This window comes from Alternaria hordeiaustralica, assembly GCF_023758085.1.
Source record: "Alternaria hordeiaustralica strain BMP 2776 chromosome Unknown scaffold_4, whole genome shotgun sequence".
Lineage (NCBI taxonomy): Eukaryota > Fungi > Ascomycota > Dothideomycetes > Pleosporales > Pleosporaceae > Alternaria > Alternaria hordeiaustralica.
Genome location: NW_026056776.1, coordinates 1,654,915 through 1,674,674, shown reverse-complemented (window position 1 = coordinate 1,674,674; position 19,760 = coordinate 1,654,915). Strand labels below are relative to the sequence as shown.

The 19,760-nt window shown below is 53.6% G+C and overlaps 4 protein-coding genes across 4 annotated transcripts; 3 read left to right on the top strand and 1 right to left on the bottom strand.

Annotated features, from left to right (window-relative positions):
• Nucleotides 1–416: 416 nt before the first annotated feature.
• J4E84_003332 (uncharacterized protein) lies at nt 417–2,284 on the bottom strand (the record flags this gene model as incomplete). The annotated part of the gene is made up of 3 exons (XM_049385945.1): nt 417–2,041; nt 2,241–2,248; nt 2,280–2,284. The coding sequence occupies 3 exons, from the start codon at nt 2,282–2,284 to the stop codon at nt 417–419; spliced, it is 1,638 nt and encodes a 545-aa protein (XP_049246822.1).
• A 6,737-nt stretch (nt 2,285–9,021) lies between these two features.
• J4E84_003331 (uncharacterized protein) lies at nt 9,022–10,707 on the top strand (the record flags this gene model as incomplete). The annotated part of the gene is made up of 1 exon (XM_049385944.1): nt 9,022–10,707. The coding sequence occupies one exon, from the start codon at nt 9,022–9,024 to the stop codon at nt 10,705–10,707; it is 1,686 nt and encodes a 561-aa protein (XP_049246821.1).
• Nucleotides 10,708–11,732: 1,025 nt separating this feature from the next.
• Nucleotides 11,733–13,835, top strand: HSP90 (heat shock protein 90; the record flags this gene model as incomplete). The annotated part of the gene is made up of 1 exon (XM_049385943.1): nt 11,733–13,835. One exon carries the CDS (start codon nt 11,733–11,735, stop codon nt 13,833–13,835), a length of 2,103 nt encoding a protein of 700 aa, XP_049246820.1.
• A 715-nt stretch (nt 13,836–14,550) lies between these two features.
• On the top strand, nt 14,551–16,089 carry J4E84_003329 (uncharacterized protein; the record flags this gene model as incomplete). Its single annotated transcript, XM_049385942.1, has 4 exons — nt 14,551–14,596; nt 14,643–15,257; nt 15,306–15,707; nt 15,803–16,089. 4 exons carry the CDS (start codon nt 14,551–14,553, stop codon nt 16,087–16,089), a joined length of 1,350 nt encoding a protein of 449 aa, XP_049246819.1.
• Nucleotides 16,090–19,760: the final 3,671 nt, after the last annotated feature.

Below are 19,760 nucleotides of genomic sequence, written 5' to 3'. Positions count from 1 at the left end.
AGGACCTTCATCGGTCTCATACTCTTGAGACCTGAATAGCTTGAGGTCATGGAAATCCAAAAGACCGGCATTGGCTAAAGTACAGGCGGCAAAAGCGCTCAGTCTGATTTGAGTGCGTTTAATGCGCCATACGGCAACTCGAGATGGCGCAAGGTTGCAGCGAAGTCGGTCGGGGTCGAGATACTGGTGGAATGACTGGGCGCCCATGTCGCTTCCTCGTTCCGTAGCAATCTTACTTGCAAGGTCTTTGGCACGCTCGAGACTTTCAGGCTTCAAGCAGAAGTTGATGGCGACTGCTAGTCTGTCCGATGTGAGTTGCCGGTAGGGAATTGGATCGGGGCCGGCACCAGCTCGTGCGATCATTGCGCCCCAGAAGGGTTGGTCACCGAAGAAGGGTATTACTAATGTTGGTCGTCCTAAAGTAAAGTCAAAAGGTCAGCTTTTGGTTGTTTGATTACTAAGTAGGCACATAGCTCACCTGCTGCGATACCTGCGGCAGTAGTACCTGCACCGCCATGATGAACGACGCATTCGACGTGCTTGAAAAGCCAGTCATGCGGCACATTGCCTAACATAAAGACGTTCTCGGGAACACGAAGTTCGTCCGCACCCATACCTCCCCAGCCCTTGGAAAGCAGTACACGTCTTCCGCCTGCAATCTTTTTTGTGGCCTCGAAAATGAGTTCCGTCATGGCATTCGGATCGTCCAGAACAATACTTCCGAATCCAATGTACACCGGCGGTGGTCCATCGTCAAGGAATTTCTGCAGCTCAGGCGTAGGTGTGTAATTAGAGGCCAGATTCAAGAAGTAGAAACCAGAGATGGTTATATGAGAGCCCCAGTCCTTCGGTTTCGGAATAAGAGCAGGAGACCAGCAGTATGTGTGAGGCACTTTGAGGCGCTGGAGCATTCCTGGGGCCCAGATCATACTCACGGGCTCTAAGCCGAGGCACTTAGCGCGAAACCGGTTGATGATGTCGCCCAAGCCTTGCCATGAGAGGGCTTCGATCATAGCGTAACTGATGTAGTTTGTGAGTTGAGTATCGGCGTTCGAGGACTGGATGTTCGCCAAAGGATGAGGGAAGGCCTGGGTGGGAGAGTATGGCATGGTGAACATGATATGAAGGGGTATTCCTAACTTCTCTGCGCAATGAATGTGTGCAAAGCTTGGGGGATTGGCAATGATACAATCCGCGACGAAGGGGAAAGAACCGGGGTCGTTTGCGAAGCGATCTGAACTGTGGTCGTCGGGCATGCCATCACCTGTTTCGTAGCACGATCGCCAGCAGCCTTGAATGTATTCCGCGACATCTCTTCTCCGGCGACCGACATCCCCGCTGGCCAGACTACGGAACCCTGGCATCAATCCAGGATTCTTGACCATGAAAGCCATCAGCTGGGAGGGGTCGCCACCGATGCTGAAAAACTCCAAGCCGTTCTCTTCTACAAACTTCTTGAAAGTAGGATGAGTTGCCAGACGAACTCGATGGCCATAGGTCTCCTTCAAAACTTTCCCGAGAGCAACAAAAGGTTGTACGTCTCCGCGCGAGCCAACAACCTGGATAACCACATTTAGGGCTGGGGGTGGAACTCCCTCTTTACCTCCCAATGAAGGTGGAATGCATGCAGGGGGAGGCGGGCTGATATCTTGGACGCTTTGAACGTGCTCACGCAAAGCTGGCGTAAAGACTTGGGATAAACGTCGGTTGAGCTGGTTGATGCGGATGTTGACACGGCCGTCTTCGGTGACGCTTGCGCTGGTGCCTAGGCCATCTTTTTCGTCCCGAATCTCGCCATAGATGTCGCCATATGGGGGAGGCGGAACTTCTTCGTCGGTCGCATCTGGAGTGACGAGGTCGGTCGTTCGCAAGGGAGCGTCATGTCTCGTTGATCCTGCGGTTTCAGTCTGGACGGCAGAAGCAGCAGCTTGTGCTTGTTGGAGCATTGCGTGCTGTGCATTGGCTTCCGGTATATAAGGGTCATCTTCTAGGCGAGGCTGCGTGGTCATGGTGTCAAGGAGGAAAAGCAGAGTGCACAATTCTGGCCGTCCCAGGTAGGTACGGCATCAGTGAGTATTTCATTGTCGAAGAACGGCTTACGCCCTGGTGGAGGCATCGCATGAGTGCATTCGTGTATACCAGTCGTCAACGATGCTAAAGTCACATTAGTGGTAAGCTTTGCGCCTGCGAAGGATGCGCATGCGTTCGCGAGAGGCTGAGGCAGGACCAATTAGGCAGACCTTGCGAGCTGAACACGGGAGGTTGGACCCCGTAATTACGTCATCGTCATCACCAGCCTCCATAGGCACGTATGAACCACAGTTGCGGTACTCATGCCATGAGTGTGTATTAATTAGGGGAAGCATGCGAGTTCCAGATTTCCAGCTTGAGTGCATACCAAAACATTAATGTCCAACATCATAACAGACGTTGCACGATACCGAAAAACAAGCTCGTCATAACCAACGTGCACAGCGCGTCCCAAACACCATGAACGCTCGCAATCGCACCACCAGTGAAATCCGCTAGTACACCTGTGGTGGTGCTCGTCGGCTGCCCGAACCCCCCGCTACCGCTGTTGATAGAGTTGCCGTCGTTGCCATCCGCGGTAACAGACGCGGTGATGGACATCGATCCCTCGACTACAACCACGGGTGTTTCTCCAGGAGTGAGTGAAATCTCGATGCCATTGATAGTAGTGATGGCACCAGGCATCAAGGTTTGACTGTTTGGTAGCAACAAGCCTCCGCCATCAGTCGCGGGAATGAAAGAGAACCCAGACGGAAGAGCACCCGGAGAAATCGTAGTACCACCGATGACTACGCTGCTTGCTGCTGCACCAACCGCTATCGTCGTTGTACCAGCAACTAAAGCGGAAGAATCGCGTGAGATGGTCATGGTGCCGATGACGGTCACCTCGCCTGGCTCCAGTTCCGACGCAAGCTCGCTGACATTGACGGTCGTTCCATCTATGACCACTGTAGATGGACCAGGTGTCTGAGTAGCTTCCAGTAGCGGAATGGTTTGGGTACCGCCGATGATAAGAAAAGAAGCTGAAGTGTCTCGAGAAATCGCAACGTCGTTGATGGAAGTCACTTCTCCTGGGTCAAGTTGTGTAGCGACTTGACCAATGTCAACTGTCGTCCCACCAACTACCGCAGGATCTGATTGAGTTACAAAACTCGGTGGAGGGAGCGCAAAAGTCGTAGTGCCGCCTATGACAACGAACGAGGCGGAAGTATCGAATGAGATTGCAACGTCGTTGATGGTGGTTTGTTGTCCAGCAGTGATCATGCTCGTAGCACTGCCAACCATGATAGCCGAGCGCGATGGATCAATTATAATAGGGCCAACACCAGGTAAGACTGTAGTCTGTGTTTCGTCTGGACGAGAAATTACCGTGGAAGCCGGAGGGTTGCTGGGTAACGAAGGAAGTACAACCAGAGGTGGCACAGGACTTGTTGCTGTCGGACGGCCTGGAAGAGTATTTTGAGGCAATGCAGGAATAGTTGGTTGGTCAGTCGTACTAGTCTGGAGATTTTCTGGGGTTGTAGTTCTGATGATTGAGGGCCGGGGAGCCAATACTACTGTAGACGTACTTCGATCTGGTCAGCTGGTAGTGTTACTAACATAAACTTGCTGCTTACCTGGATTCTGAAATGGTAGGCTCCAAGATGGCTGGATCAAGTTGACCATAATCGAACAGTGTTGAAGCAGTTATAACGGTCTCGGTGAATGGAGGTGCAGCACTCGATTGCGGTGCTCCCGGCAGCACTATCGTCACGACGCTGGTGAATATTGTCGTCTGGGTAGTATTTGGGCAGTCAGTCCGTGGCTCTGTTCGAGTTGTCATCATCGCGATAGAGCTATTCAGATAATGATTTGTCCTGCGAAAGATAAGCACGCTGCTAGTCCAAGCATGGTGAACCTACATGAAAGTCGTCGCAGCGGCCTTCGCCGCCCTTTTCTCAAGGGCTGAATCAGATGTAAGTCTCATTCCTTCGTCGGATGTAATTGGCACTGCCTGGTCGGATGTAACTCCCACTACCTCGGTTCTGGTCGATGTTGTGCCGTTTTTGAAAGGGGTAATGTGGACGATTATGGAAGCGGTTACAGTAACTACGTTTGGGGGAGGGGGAGGGGTAGCAAATTCGGTCGGGGTTGAGGTGACAGTCGACACGTAGGTGAGACTAGTAATAAACGCGGGACATTCCGACGTTGGTGTCAAAGAACGAGCGAAGTTTACCGCGACGCCAGGACCTGTATCTCATAAGTCTATATCATGTGTTTCTAGCCAGAAAGTTACCTGAAAAGAGCAAAACAGCAAGTGCAACCACTCTCATCCGGCAAAGTAACTCCGTGTTCGCGATGGACCACCACATGTTGAAAAATACGAGATTTTGGGGGTTGTCGATGTATATATCAAGCTACAAGCAACGTCTTAGACAAAACGAGGACGAGTGGTCGAAGGAAGCCGGCTAGATACGATATCTTCTATGGCGTGAGCTGACCGGTGGGCGACCAGCCAACATTTTTCAGCCTTGCGACCGGCCCCCAACCATGGTCTGGGCACGACCGTCGTGGTTGGCTAGAGTGTACTCCAATGCCTTAATCCGGCGAAATACGATAAACTTTGATTTTCTCTGCAGGCTACATGGTGTAAGGCTTTACATAGCCCACCAACCATATCATGGCATGCCTGGTTGTGGAGAAGGGCGAGACCAGCCGCAGAACTCCGGTAGTAATCAAGTATAGGCGCGTCGACGCATGCGGAGAATCGCAGTTCTGTTGTTATCCTCAATCGTCGCCACCTGCAAAATACCATTATCCTTTACAGCCTGGGGACTTTGAAAAGATGGCGGAAGCACTATCGCTCGCTGCGTCAGGGGGCTGGTTTGGTAACGACGGAAGCTGGTCAACGTACGTCTTCCGCATTTTGTTTTACATGTATCCAGGCCTGAGCTGACAAAAATAGGTTCCCGGTTCAAGTAGGGACGCCACCGCAAACATTTAATGTGCTACCGGCGACTCAGGCTCAGAACATCTGGCTTCCGATTGCCGATGAGTGTGTCAGACTGCAAGGCGAATCAGCCTCGTGCGGCAGCTCTCGCGGTGCAGCTCCGTTCCAACAAAGTCCAAGTCCTGGGTTCCAAGCGAACATGTCGTCGACCTGGGAAGCCATCGGTCTTTATGAACTCGGAATGGGAAGGATCCACGGAATCACCGGGAACGGCCTCAATGGGTTTGATAGTGTTGCGCTGTATAACTTCACATTGGAACATCTGGCGGTCACCGCGTATGCCTCGCCCGGCTTCTGGATCGGACAGATGGGACTGTCGCCGCTGCCATTAAACTTCTCAGAGACAATCAGCTCGCCATCTTTGATCTCAGCTCTCAAGGATGATGGTCATATACCCAGTCTGACGTATGGATATCAGGCTGGCGCCCCGTATCGCAAAACGAAGATACCTGCCAGCCTCGTTCTTGGAGGCTATGATCTTGCACGTGCATCAGAGCCCTTGACAATTGACATCAACACCGACATGTCCAGAGCTCTTACAGTCGGTCTCCAGGATATCATAGTAACCGACTCATTGAACGGAACACTTTCGCTGGTTGACAATGAGCGAATCCTTGCTCCGATCGATTCGTCCATCCCAGAGATATGGCTTCCGAAGTCTGTCTGCGATCGCTTTGAGTCCGTATTCGGTCTGGAGTATCATGAGAGGTCGGGCAGATACGTCCTCAGGGATTCGGCTAGGGATCGACTTCGGGGACTCAATCCCACCTTGACGTTCACTATTGGTACCAACGCCGTGACTGGTGGCAACACTACTTTGATCCAAATCCCATATGCGGCTTTCGATCTGCAGGCAGGGTATCCAATCTTTGCGAATGCGACGAACTATTTTCCGATTCGAAGAGCTGATAATGAGAGCCAGTACGCCATCGGTAGGGCGTTCCTACAAGAAGCTTACATCGGCGTTGACTTCGAGAATGGCATATTCAACGTCAGCGCGGCGAGATGGGATGGTGGGGAAGCTGATATAGTAACTATACCAGCTGCTGACCGTGACTCCGAGGTAGCCCGCGGGCAGGGCATCTCTGGTGGTGCGATAGCTGGGGTTGTCGTGGGCTGCGTAGCAGCGATCGTACTCTGTATACTGTGCGCATGGTTCTTTTTATGGAAACCTAGGCGAATGCGGAAGCAAAGCACAGTGCTGGTAGAAGAGAAGGGAGCTCACGACGCGCTAGATCCAGCTCCGGAGCTGACAGGTGTGACCTTTCACGAGCTGCCAGCCAAACACGGCGATAGCGAACTAGAGGAGATCGTGACAGTACCGGAGCTGGGTAGGGAGGATCATGTTCATGAGTTGCACCCAGATTGCGTTCGATGAGGAGGGCTGCCCAGGTGGTGCCGGATGACACCTGCCGAACGAGAGACGCGCTGATGACTAAGCACGCTAGCGTGATAGCTCTCAGGGCTGTCGCGCTTCTGGGCCGCTGCGCCAGCTTTATACCACCTTTTTTTCAACATGTCATTTCTCAAACAATTTCGAAGCGAACGACTTCTTTCTCTTTACCTTACAGGACCTGGGCAAGCGGCACAATTCTCAGCCTCGTACTGGATCATGTCATCTCCTTTTACACTGTGGTCCACCGGGAAAGGAGTATATACCTTCTTGTCTCCGCGTCTAGTACATCCATACATCATTGAAGTGACATATTGAAGCAATTATAGTTATTTTGCGTCACATTTACACCACCTCAATATTCGTCCAATCCGAATTGCTCGATGATCGAAAAAGATGACCTCCACTAAAGACCGGCTAGACAATGTGAAATAACAGGAAGCGGTAGGTAAACACTATGTGGCGGATCGCGATTCATGATATTTCGTTCACAATACGACCTTCCCGGCTGCATGTGAACAGAATCATGTTTCTTCTCTTGGTCAGCGCAGCCCGTCACACAGGCACAACGCATAACAATGACGGTCGACCCACCCACACTCACGCTGTCCACCGCTCTCGAGGCTCGGCCATCGCCCTCTGGCGAGAAGTGTGCTATCTGCCAGGAGTCATTAGATGACGCGCCTCCTGTCTACCATCCAGCAGATGAACATACATCCGATACAGATTGCCAGGCTGACATGGAAGCAGTCGTTACGAAGGTCTGTGGCGACAAACACTTCTTCCACCGAAGTTGCATCGAGTCGTGGTGGAAGTCCGGTAACCCTCATCTAAACACCTGCCCTATCGATCGTACACTTTGCTACGGCGACGTACGCGTACCCCAAGAGCCTGTCAATCTTCCTACGTATACTACATTCCCAGGTCATGACCCACATGCACACGTAACCGTTCAGTCAGACGAAACGGATGCACACGGTACCGCTCACACATATGCAAGGTATGCGGATGAAACGGACGGTTACCTAGGATTTATTTCAGCTGATGATAGACTTGTCATCACCCGCGCACGAAACGAGGCATTCAATTCGATGCTCACCCCGCACCAACGTAGGCTAATCGGTCCAATCGTAAACAATCTGCTTAATGATGCGATCGAGATGGTGCAGGAATATGGATTCGATCCTGGTGAGGAAGTCACGGAAGTCACGATCACCGTCTACTTGGATGTTTGGGAAGGGCTGGCCGTAGGTCACATCACGCGCGAAGAAGTAGAGTTGGCCAGGAGTATCACCGAGAACATAATGATTGCAGCTGTGAACTGTACAAGCATACTGGATCGAGGGATGGAATATTTCGGAGCTCCTTTCACTGGTGGTCCGCATGTTTCCCGCGACATTTTTGGGCAAAGGGTAAGAACTGGAGCCGACGATGCCGATTTTAATCACTCCCAACCTTATCAACCCGGCCACAACGGTTCTAGGGTCTACAGGACTGTACGCCTCCAGCTACAAATGGAAGGGCCTCAGCATTACCTTGATAGTATGACTCATATGGTTGGCTTCTTCGACGATGACGAAGATGATTCTGGTGGTGGTGAAATGGGTTAGGATTCTGTTGACGAGGCTGGTAATACCATCAATGCCAGCTTCTTCGAACCTCACCATTGAGATCGTTGTAGATAGGCAATGGCAAGAAGAGTGTTCATACGATATACGTGGATGAGCTAGGTGAAGCTGAGTCAAACTGTGAAATCGTCTTCAAGACACCCCGACGTCTACGTCGCTATCTACAAGCGTGCGCCTTGCCACAACTTCTAGCCACCGTATCCCTGAAATTTTCCGGATTTATCCATCGGCTTTTATACCAGGTAGAAAGGGAGGTTAATAGCAACAAGGCAAGCCGGTGGGGAACACGCAGTTCACACACGGCTCGACTCGAGCTGACAACCCCACCCCGCCACCGCATGCGGCAAAGCGCCAGATCCCGCTCAGGATGGCTGGCTAGCCTCCCAAATAATCTCAGCACGTCACGAGCACGGAGGCAACGAAAGCACGGTGTTCCAAGCCTGCAAGTGAAATCGCAAAGATCTCCGACTATTTCCATCTCTTGCAGCTCCGATGGCCATGGCCCCTTGGATATGTCTCCACTGAAGCGTCCGAGTGAGGATGCGGAGCATGAGGATGGGCGCCGACCTGCACCACGAACGCCGAGGATTAGAGCTTGTAAGTTCATGGACCGCGCCCCACTTCATCATTGCTTCTCTTTTTTTTTCTTACAATGTGTTGTTGTAGGTGCGGAGTGTAAAAGACACAAGATCAAATGTGAGCCCGTCGACAATGAAGCAAAATGCGCGAAGTGTTTGCGCAGCGGAACGGAATGCGTTCCTTATAATTTGAATCAACGGCTTTTGGATGAAGATGCTGCGTAGGTTCATATCACACGTGCTCTCTTCACCATCGCTAAGTACTTCAGTTGGAAATCAAATGCGACAGCCGAGTTGTCGCAGCTGCGCTCTGCGGTGCAGCGTCTTCTGCAGCACAACAAACTGCCCGGATTGGATAGTCCAGTTAGTCAAGATACGCCGCCGCATTCAGCAGGACGCACCATGACCATCAGTCCGACAAACGTCATGTCTGAGAGCGGACATGCGACGTTTGTTGTTCCGCCGCCCATGGATATGACAAGAGATACCTCTGTCGAGCGCGAGTCAGGAGAAGAGTCTGGCTTGGTGACAGCGCCCATGAAGAGTTTATACGACCTTACCCGGATCCGGAACCTTCGGAGTAGCGTGCGATGGAAGCCCAACTCCAACTCTGTGGAGGAGGACTTTATAGCGCAAGGCATTGTGTCGTTACCGGAAGCTGAGGACCTGTTCAGACGGTATATGCAGGACATTCGGCTTTATCTCTGGGCTGGTGTACTTTTCCCGTATGACTCTCTGGATGCAGTCCGTCGCCAGTCCACTCTTCTCACTGCGGCTGTGCTTACGATCTCCGCACTACACACGCCTGGTCGAGACGAAGCACTGCAGAAATGCTACAACATCTTCGTTTCATTGGTCTATAGTGCCTTTCTCGCTCGGCCTCAGAACCTGGATGATATCCGTGCGCTAGCTCTTGCCGCTTTCTATCTCTCAAATTTGAGCTGGAAGTTGGCTGGCCTGGCTGTCAGAAACGCTGTCGAGATGAATCTGCACATGTCATACCAGAAGCTGATGCGAGGGCATGAGGATCAGCGCGACAACGTGCGTCTATGGTACGCATTGTATGTCTGCGACAAGCAGTTCAGCATCGCATATGGACGACCATCTATCGTCCACGAAGACATTGCCATCAAGAACATTGAGAATTTTCTCGATAGTCCCAAAACGACCCCAGGAGACATCAGACTGGGGGCGCAGGTCACTTTGTTCAAGATCCTGACAGAAGCATACATTGCCTACGGCAGCGACCCAGAGCAACCACTCACGGAACCCGACTTTCAACAGCTCCGCCTCTTCAACTTCGCCATCGAACAATGGCGGCTCGCATGGCAAGCCCGATCCGCCGACAGTCCATCCATCGGATCCTACCCATCGAAAGGCGTAGTACTATACTACCACTTCGCCAGATTCCAACTGAACTCCCTCGCGCTGCGTGCTCTGCCTCCACCCAGCGCCGCCACATCCGAATCACTCTCCTACGACCGCCGCGAAGCAGCCAACATCGCCATCACAGCCGCAACCAGCACCCTCACTCTAATCTTCGAGGAGCCTGATCTGCGCAAGGCCATGACAGCAGTACCCATCTTCACGCACACCATGGTCGCTTTCTGCGCTACTTTTCTGTTGAAAATGGCAAAGACCTGGGGCGGCATGGCACAAGTGCAATCGCCAGAATGGGCAACCGAACCCGTTGGCCTAGGTCTCAACTTCAACATCAATCAAGTCCTATCTCTATCGCGGCGCTCATCTTCTTTTCTCGCGAAAGTAGCGGAGAATCTGAACGAGAAACACATTACTACGCATATTGTTCAGGGCATCAATGACCTGTTGAAACGACTGGATGTTGCGGGTACGCCGTCGGGTTCTGTGACCCAAGGCGGCTTTCCGGCTGCTTCGCCTGCTACCACGACTGTGTTTGATCCTGTCAAAGCGGCCACGGCGCGCAATGATGAGGGTGTGGATGTGACGGCGGGGAATGAGTATAACATGTATGATTTGATTGGTTCTTATGGGTTTGGGTTTGACGAGACGTTTTTGGGTCAGGTTGCGCCTACGAACTTGGACTTTTGGCAGACGGAGCCTTTTTGATGGGCGGTATGTATTCGTAATTTGGGGGGACCCCCTCCTACCTTGTTCTCCAATGCACTTGAGGGTCTTGGGATCCTTGTGACAGTAGACTCCACACCTACCTTTACATCATGTCACTCTCGAAGTTGTAGTCCAGCCAGGTTTGGCGCTCCTGATTATTGCTACATCACACCTTTGTCCAGCCGAAACCTCGCATCCAACGTTGTTATTCGAGCGTGGAGAAAGGCGGCGGTATCGGGTCGTGAAGGTAGGCGTGCGGGGCTTGCGAAGAAATCTGGCAAAGGCAATGGTGATATTTGGCGAAACGAGCTGCAGTTTGCTACGTCGATGGAATAGGCAGCAGCAGCGATTGCTGTGGCGGAGCGCGTATGTAGGCAGCTGTACAAGTTTAGCAATGCGCAAGGCTGGACAAGGCTGCCCAGGTGCTTGAGACTGTCCAGGCGAGGCTGATGCTCTGAGCTTCCGCGCGCGCTCGTGAGGGGAAGCTGCGACGGCCGCCGGAGATGCTCGTGCTCTCCGTCGAGACGGTGACAATTATAGAAGCGAGGTTTCTAGAAGTAGATTATGCGCGTGTCGCCGGCGGGACAAGCAACGTGTGAGTGCATCGCCAGCGTCGCGATTGTTCTGCCCCTCGCTACTAGGCGTTGCCGGGGAAGGCGCGTTTGGCGGTGAGGCGCAATTGGAAGGCGCGCCCCACCGTGATTGGCTTAGCCGCGGCCTTCTCTGCGTTTCTGCCGCTCTGTCTAGAAGATTCTCGAGCTCCACCAAAGACTATATCAGCCCCAAACTCGACTCCTCCCACTACTTTTTCTTCATCGAATTGCTCTCTCCCACTGCACCTACACAGACATCGACGTCGCTCTGCTTGCTCTTACCCACGCGCATTAGAAGAGCTCAGCAACCGAACTACCCCGCCTAACTGTACGTCTTCCCCACACTCGCCCACTCGCCTGTCACTTCAGCCTAGTACCATTGAGCCCCGGCTGACTCTTCTCCCACAGCTCAACACCCACACAACCGCCACCATGTCTGGGGAGACCTTCGAGTTCCAGGCTGAGATCTCTCAGCTGCTCGGCCTCATCATCAACACCGTCTACTCAAACAAGGAGATCTTCCTGCGAGAACTCATCTCCAACGCCTCCGACGCCCTCGACAAGATCCGATATGAAGCCCTCTCAGACCCAAGCAAGCTTGACAGCGGCAAGGATCTCCGCATCGACATCATCCCCAACAAGGAGGCCAAGACCCTCACCATCCAAGATAGCGGTATCGGTATGACCAAGGCCGACCTCATCAACAACCTGGGTACGATCGCCCGCTCCGGCACAAAGCAGTTCATGGAGGCGCTGTCAGCCGGTGCCGACATCTCCATGATTGGTCAATTCGGTGTTGGTTTCTACTCCGCATACCTCGTCGCCGACCGCGTCACCGTCGTCTCCAAGAACAACGATGACGAGCAGTACGTCTGGGAGTCCAGCGCTGGTGGCACCTTCAAGATCACCGAGGACACCGAGGGCGAGCAGATCGGCCGCGGCACCAAGATCATCCTCCACCTTAAGGATGAGCAGATGGACTACCTCAACGAGTCCAAGATCAAGGAGGTCGTCAAGAAGCACTCCGAGTTCATCTCATACCCCATCTACCTTCACGTCCTGAAGGAGACCGAGAAGGAGGTCGAGGATGAGGACGCCGCCGAGGAGACCACCGAGGGCGATGACAACAAGCCCAAGGTCGAGGAGGTCGACGACGACGAGGAGAAGAAGGAGAAGAAGACCAAGAAGGTCAAGGAGTCCAAGATCGAGGAGGAGGAGCTCAACAAGCAGAAGCCCATCTGGACTCGCAACCCTCAGGACATCACCACCGAGGAGTACGCCTCATTCTACAAGTCCCTCTCCAACGACTGGGAGGACCACCTTGCCGTCAAGCACTTCTCCGTTGAGGGTCAGCTCGAGTTCCGCGCCATCCTCTTCGTTCCCAAGCGCGCTCCCTTCGACCTGTTCGAGACCAAGAAGACCAAGAACAACATCAAGCTCTACGTCCGCCGTGTCTTCATCACTGACGACGCCACCGACCTGATCCCCGAGTGGCTCAGCTTCGTCAAGGGTGTCGTCGACTCTGAGGACCTTCCCCTCAACCTGTCCCGTGAGACCCTCCAGCAGAACAAGATCATGAAGGTCATCCGCAAGAACATCGTCAAGAAGACCCTCGAGCTCTTCAACGAGATCGCTGAGGACCGTGAGCAGTTCGACAAGTTCTACTCTGCCTTCGGCAAGAACATCAAGCTCGGTATCCACGAGGACTCGCAGAACCGCGCTTCCCTCGCCAAGCTGCTCCGCTTCAACTCCACCAAGTCTGGTGAGGAGCAGACCTCGCTTACCGACTACGTCACCCGCATGCCTGAGCACCAGAAGCAGATGTACTACATCACTGGCGAGTCGCTCAAGGCTGTCCAGAAGTCGCCCTTCCTCGACACCCTCAAGGACAAGGGCTTCGAGGTTCTCTTCCTTGTTGACCCCATTGACGAGTACGCCATGACTCAGCTCAAGGAGTTCGACGGCAAGAAGCTCGTCGACATCACCAAGGACTTCGAGCTTGAGGAGTCTGAGGAGGAGAAGAAGGAGCGTGAGGCCGAGGAGAAGGAGTTCGAGGGTCTCGCCAAGAGCCTCAAGACTGTCCTCGGTGACAAGGTCGAGAAGGTTGTCGTCTCCCACAAGCTTGTCGGCTCACCTTGCGCTATCCGTACCGGCCAGTTCGGTTGGTCAGCCAACATGGAGCGTATCATGAAGGCCCAGGCTCTCCGTGACACCTCCATGAGCTCGTACATGTCTTCCAAGAAGACTTTCGAGATCTCGCCCAAGTCCGCCATCATCAAGGAGCTGAAGCGCAAGGTCGAGGCCGATGGTGAGGATGACCGTACCGTCAAGTCCATCACCCTGCTTCTCTTCGAGACCTCGCTCCTTGTCTCTGGTTTCACCATTGACGAGCCCGTCCAGTACGCTGAGCGCATCCACAAGCTTGTCTCCCTCGGCCTGAACGTCGACGAGGAGGTCGAGACCGAGCAAGAGAAGACCGAAGCCGCCGAGGCACCCGCAGCGGCTGGCGAGAGCGCCATGGAGGAGGTCGACTAAGCGCATCGCCCGTCTTGACTGGTTTTGAAAAGTTTGGTCGGCGCTCTGATATCCCTTTCATGTGTCATGGCTTTCTTTCACTTTCTACACCTCACTTGCATGGTAACACGAAGCTTAATCTTCGATGGCGTCTTAGAGTGGTGGTACTTTATGCATCACGAGTAATGGATATCCCGAAATGTATCTTACGTAGACTTGCCTCTGGGTAGTTTTCATGAATGATGAAATGTTCAAACAATCTTGACTGTGCTTTTGATGTGGCTTTTGCTTTTGTGGTGTTGATGCATGGCCATGATGGTCAACGCGGCTGGGCATAGTCCACCATACCAGCTAACCATCGACCGTTCAGAACTACTCACGTTCTTCCGTCATCTCTTACTGATTGTGCGCTCTGTTTGAAAGATGTCAGATTTGACAGATGCCAGTTTGGTGTTGCAACGGATCTCACAACGTCAGGGTCCAACCCATGCAACGGCGATCGTCCCGTGTCCGAAAAACAGGAATCTCCACAAGCCTGGGCCGTTTCGTACCTCCACAACAGCAGGGATGAGGAGCGTGCATGACGTATGACGGAGCCGCGTTCAAGATGTCTAGAACGCGGTTTCTTGGTACAGGACCATAGACTACCAGACTCTGTCCTCCCTTTTCGCTGTCATTACGATACTTTGACGTTCCAGCACCAACTTCCTGAAGCTTACGTTGTTGTTATTCCGATATGTCGGCCGTGGACCAACTCAAGCAGCAGAATGCTGCGCTGCAATGTAGGTTGGTAGATGATGTAAAGGACGGGGGCTAATGCGCGCTCAGCAAGTATTGGAAACATTTCCAAAGTCGCTGGATCGACCGCGACGAAGCCGGCTTCTACGACTCCGGCAAAGACAGCGACGTCGGCTACTAAAGCCACCCCTGTGAAGAAGCCTGTTGCGACAGCTACGGATACCGCAGGATCAGCTGCTGCGCCAGCGAAGAGAGTACCGCGGAAGCTCAATGCAGCCGGCGCGTCGGCTTCAACTCCAGCAAAGACCACGCCTGTGAAAGCGACCCCAGCAGCATCCTCAACACCAGTAAAGAAGCCGGTAACCGCTGCTTCAGCAAGCAAGCCCGCCTCTACCACCACACCCGTGAAGAAAACGCCCGTCACAGCAGGCAAAACACCCGTCAGCGAAGCCTCCAAGCCCGCCCGCCAACGCACCCCCCTCGGCACCACGAAGCCGCTGCCCATACGCAAGAACCCCACAACCGGCGCCGCGCAATCGCAGCCCGCAAGCGCAGTCAGCAAAGCGCCCGTGAAGAAGACAACCACCGCCGCAGCGTCTTCCCCCGTTGCAAAGACCACTCCGGCAGCGAAAGCAAGCCCCGTCAAGCGCACACCCACCAAGGTAAACCCCGACGGCACAGCGCCCACCAAAGTAAACATCGACGGTACCTACCCAACCCCTCTTGACGTAATACTAGCTCATCCCGCTCCAGGCCAACCTACTCCCCAGTCTACCATTGCTACCGCGAAGAAACAGCCGGGTATCGTGGGTAAAAGTGTTAACACGGCTACGGGCACGCTGAACAAGACTGTTGGGACGACGACGGGGGGGTTGAATACCGTTACCGATTCTGTGACTACGGGTGTGAATAACACGGTTGGTGGCGTGACGGGGTATGCAGGCAAGGGACTGGACAAATTGCCCGGTGGTGTGGGCAAGCCGGTCAAGCATGTAACTGATAATGTGGGTAAGACGGCGACGGGCGCGGTGGATAACGCGTATTACACTGTTGGGTCTGCGACCAAGGGGCTGCAGGGCACGGTTAGTAAGACGACGGGGGCGATTGGTAGGGGTGATGCTAAGGGGACTGTTGCTGGGGCGAGCAGTGGTGTTGGTATGTTTCCCTTTTTTCCTACCTCATACTCTTACTTCGCTACGTCGATATGCGCTTGTCATATATGCCTGAACGCCCTACTAACACCCCCACAGGCAACACAGTAACAGGCGTAGGCAAAGGCGTCGGCAACACCGTCGGCGACGGTCTCGCAGGTCTGGGCAACACTGTCGGCGGTCCCGTCGGCGGCGTCGTCGGCAACGTAGGCAAAGGTGCTAACAACGCTGTTGGCGGCATCACCAGCGGCGTCGGCGACGGCGTTAGTAAGCTCGGCAAGGGCGATGTGATTGGTGGTGTGGGCAGTACATTGGGTGGTGTAGGAAAGGGCGTGGGTGGCCTGCTGGGCGGTATCACGGGGTATGGAGAGGATAAGGAGAAATGAAGGTGCAAGGTTGAGAGGTGGTTGGAGAGGGTTGAGGAGGGTGACGAAGAGGATGAGGGTGTGGAGGGTTTGGAGGAGGGTCAGGAAGAGAAAACTAAAGAACAAGATGCCAGAGAGGGCGATAGTGTGCGGGGAGAAGGAGGAGAGGGAGAAGCGAACGTGAAGGTCGCTGTTGAGGAGGAGGAGGGGTTGAAAGCAGATTCCGTGCATGGCGGAGGGGGATAGTAAGGAAACCTGATATTATCACACTTATGTCTATGTAAATCGTCATTCATCATTACTGTTAGCTTACCGACATCTCCTCTACGTCTTCCCAAAGCTGTTCTAATGCTCGAAACGAAGAGAGAGCGGGAAGGTATGCGGGCGCATATCCCCCAATCTCACAATTGAACCCAACACCACATTCCAAACCCACCAGCAGAAACGGCGTTGTGTTGCACAGCCTAACTAGCGCTCTCACCCGTCCTCGCTTGGAAACAAGCCACAACTGGCACGAAACGTCGTGCTGATCACTTTGGAGAAATAACGCCGAATCCGCTCCTTCTGCGGTGGATATATTATACGCGGTATACGGGTGTTGCAGGACTGGGTTTGGGGCCTGAGTTCGGGGGTTGGCCTTGTTTTGATGGGTTTTGATGGAGGGTGTGTAGTTGGGTCTTGGGACTTGGGAATGAGGTGATGGGATGAGAGGTTGGGGAAAGGGTGGTAGTGATGATGCTGCTGTTGGTGGTATGGGAGGAGGACAAGGGAGAAAGAGGGGGAGCTACCCGTGGACGTAAAGGCTAGTGAAATGCTTTGTGAGGCATTTTGCGGTAGACTTGCGAGTCTTTTCCAAGTTGCCATATTCAAGTCGTATGCACCGTATGTGCAAAAGGTCGTAGTACTTAATCATCCACGCTACCTAATCTCACCCCAAACCCAACGAATTACTAAGCTCCCCATCCGGTTACCCAACGGCCCTTTCCAGCACGCCTAACACACCGGCCTTGGTCAGAAATTGAACCACAAACCTGCGCCTCTTTTTGCGTCGTCACCTCAGCCACTAACCCAGCACCACGTCGGCGCTTGCCCACTAGCACATCTCGTGTTCCCAAACGCACCCACCCAGAATTGTAATTATTCGCGAACTGGACTTTCGGAGTCTACGCCGGTCCGCGGTGTTATGGACGCAGGTCTAAATGGTCCGATATACGCTGCGGCGGCTGTGATAGGTAGGGTAGGGTCGGTTTCGAAACTGATTAGGCTTTCGGGAGGCACGTTGCGTCCGGACAGGGAGGGGGTTGAGGGATTTTGAAGGGCTGCATGGTCTGAGGGCCGGGAATATCGTGGCTTGCGCGTCAGGGTTTGTGGAGGGATAAGCTTTTTGAGAAGGCTTGGTATTGTTTTGACAGGTGTCTAGGAAAGCTTGGTATCAGGGCTGGTGACGATCGAGGAGTCGTTGCTCCTATCAGCTTGGAGATGGGATTTTTTGATTAGGCGATTTGCTGCTTAGCTTGTATACATGGGCATACCTGCATCACTTTGCTTTCGTGGCATCGGTTGCACGCAGCGAAAAAATTCCCTCGAGGAAGACATCAGGCAACATCTCACGACACGGCACACTCAGCCAGCTACTCCCGGCTTTGACACTGCAGCACGATCCCCAGGATCCCCCCAAACCACTCTCGTAACCTTCCACTTTTGTTTCGCGCACCATCAGCCCTTTTTGACGCCAGCGCGTCGATTCAAGCCACAAGCACAGACGCGGAGAGCACACGCACTAACCCCATCGCAGCCGCAAACCAGTCGATCAGGGACCAATCCGCCTACCTCCCTCGCAACGTGCACAGAAACGTGTGGCTGAGCTAGGCAATTATCACCGGCACTACGCTCCTCTCACGAAACGTGTGGAACAATAGCGCGTGCGACGACACCGTACCGGTGTTCCTTCTGGCGACGGTTTTGAAGCTGGAAATGTGACTATCGGAACTATTGGCTCGCCGGGGCCGGCGTATAGGATGACCACCGTTTCCGGGCGGCCGCTCATGCAGCGTGCGTGAAATCTGTCGTGTGAGACTTGATTATGTGCCTGGGGAAAGTCAGGATCGCTGCAAGGGTCCCGAGCTCTCGTGTGTGGAATTCACTCACATCTGGGCCCCCCCAGTTGAGTTACCGAGGTTTAGCGCCACGCGAGGGTGAATGCAAGCTTGCGCATACATGCCCTGGTTCCAACGCTCATACCCACGCTTGTTTTGAACGGGTTCATAAGCCACTTCTGTCGCCCCCCATCGACTGCACATGTGGCTCACGACGATTGTTACTTCAAGGTATACGCAGATATTATTCATTGGTGAGTTTGATGATTGAGGGTGTTGTCTGTTTCGCTTAATCAAGAGGAGCAGATATACGAGAGTGAGGGCTGCGCTAACGAGGGTCTAGATTGCTGCGCATAGCTCTTGGACCATATTACCTCCATCCCAAAGCAGCAGGTTGACTCTATATCGTGAGATTTCTCCGCTCCGCCGCTGCGAATCCAGTCGGTCGGTTTCTCCATTTCGCTCGATCGAACGCCAGCGATTTCAACCGCAGCAACAGTCAAACCTACCAAACACACCACTACAACAACCATGCCGTCCAACCGACAAATCCCCCTCCTCCTCACCATCATGGCCCTCACCAGCGCATCTCTTGCCGCTCCCACACAACCTGACCCCACACCCCAACTAGAAGACCTCCAATGCCGCTGCCTCACCTTCTCCACCAGCCGCACCCCAACCCCATGTTCCTACCAAGAGCTGCTCACTCTAGACTGGGAAGCCGCCTTCTCCCTCTCCCTCACCAACGCGCTCCCCATCCAATTCGCCAGCCAAACCACCATGGACACCTTACTCGCCATTCCCAAGCCCCTTCCGCTGAACCTGCTGCAGAGTATGCATGAGGGAGGGGAAGTTAGTCCCCTGGATCCGAGCAGCGGGGTGACGAGTGAGAATAGGGTTGTTTGTGGGTTTGGACAAGAGGTTGACGGGGTGAGTGGGAGGGGGAGGGGAGGCGTGGAGCAGGAGGTGCATTATGTGGGGACGGTGCTGGGGCTGTTTATGGTGGCTACGATGGTTTGGGTTGCGGGGGAGTGGGTGTGGATGAGGTGGGTTGCTGACTGCTTCCGAGAAAGAGACTTACATACTAATATCTGGCACAGGTTTTTCTCGAGGACAGGAGCTATCATGCTGGAGGGCGATGAGAAGGCTCTAAGAGCCGAGTTCGACGCCCTGACCGCTGAGGTCGAGGCTCTGACGGCAGAAGTCAAGGCTGAGACGAGGAGTATGCCTGCCGATTACTCTTGAGGGTAGTCGACATGATCGACTATGTGGTCTAACTACAAGACCACGTCAACATGTTCATTACGCGTTCCCAGAAGAAGCGGCGGCCTCACGGCACTCACACTCCTCCCTACTGGATGCAAGGACCACGACAGAGAAACGCTCGGACGACTTACTTCCTACCCACCCACCCACTGCTAGTCATGATACCCGATTATTATTGTATCCTGGAAGACGAATCAGTTCACACCGCTTTCATTGGACACCCCGCTTCTTGTCTTCTCAGACAAATACATGGTGCGCATGTCTCTCGCACGGCACCCCGCGTGGCTGCGCAGACCACTGCTTCTACACATACGCTTTTGCACTCTACCC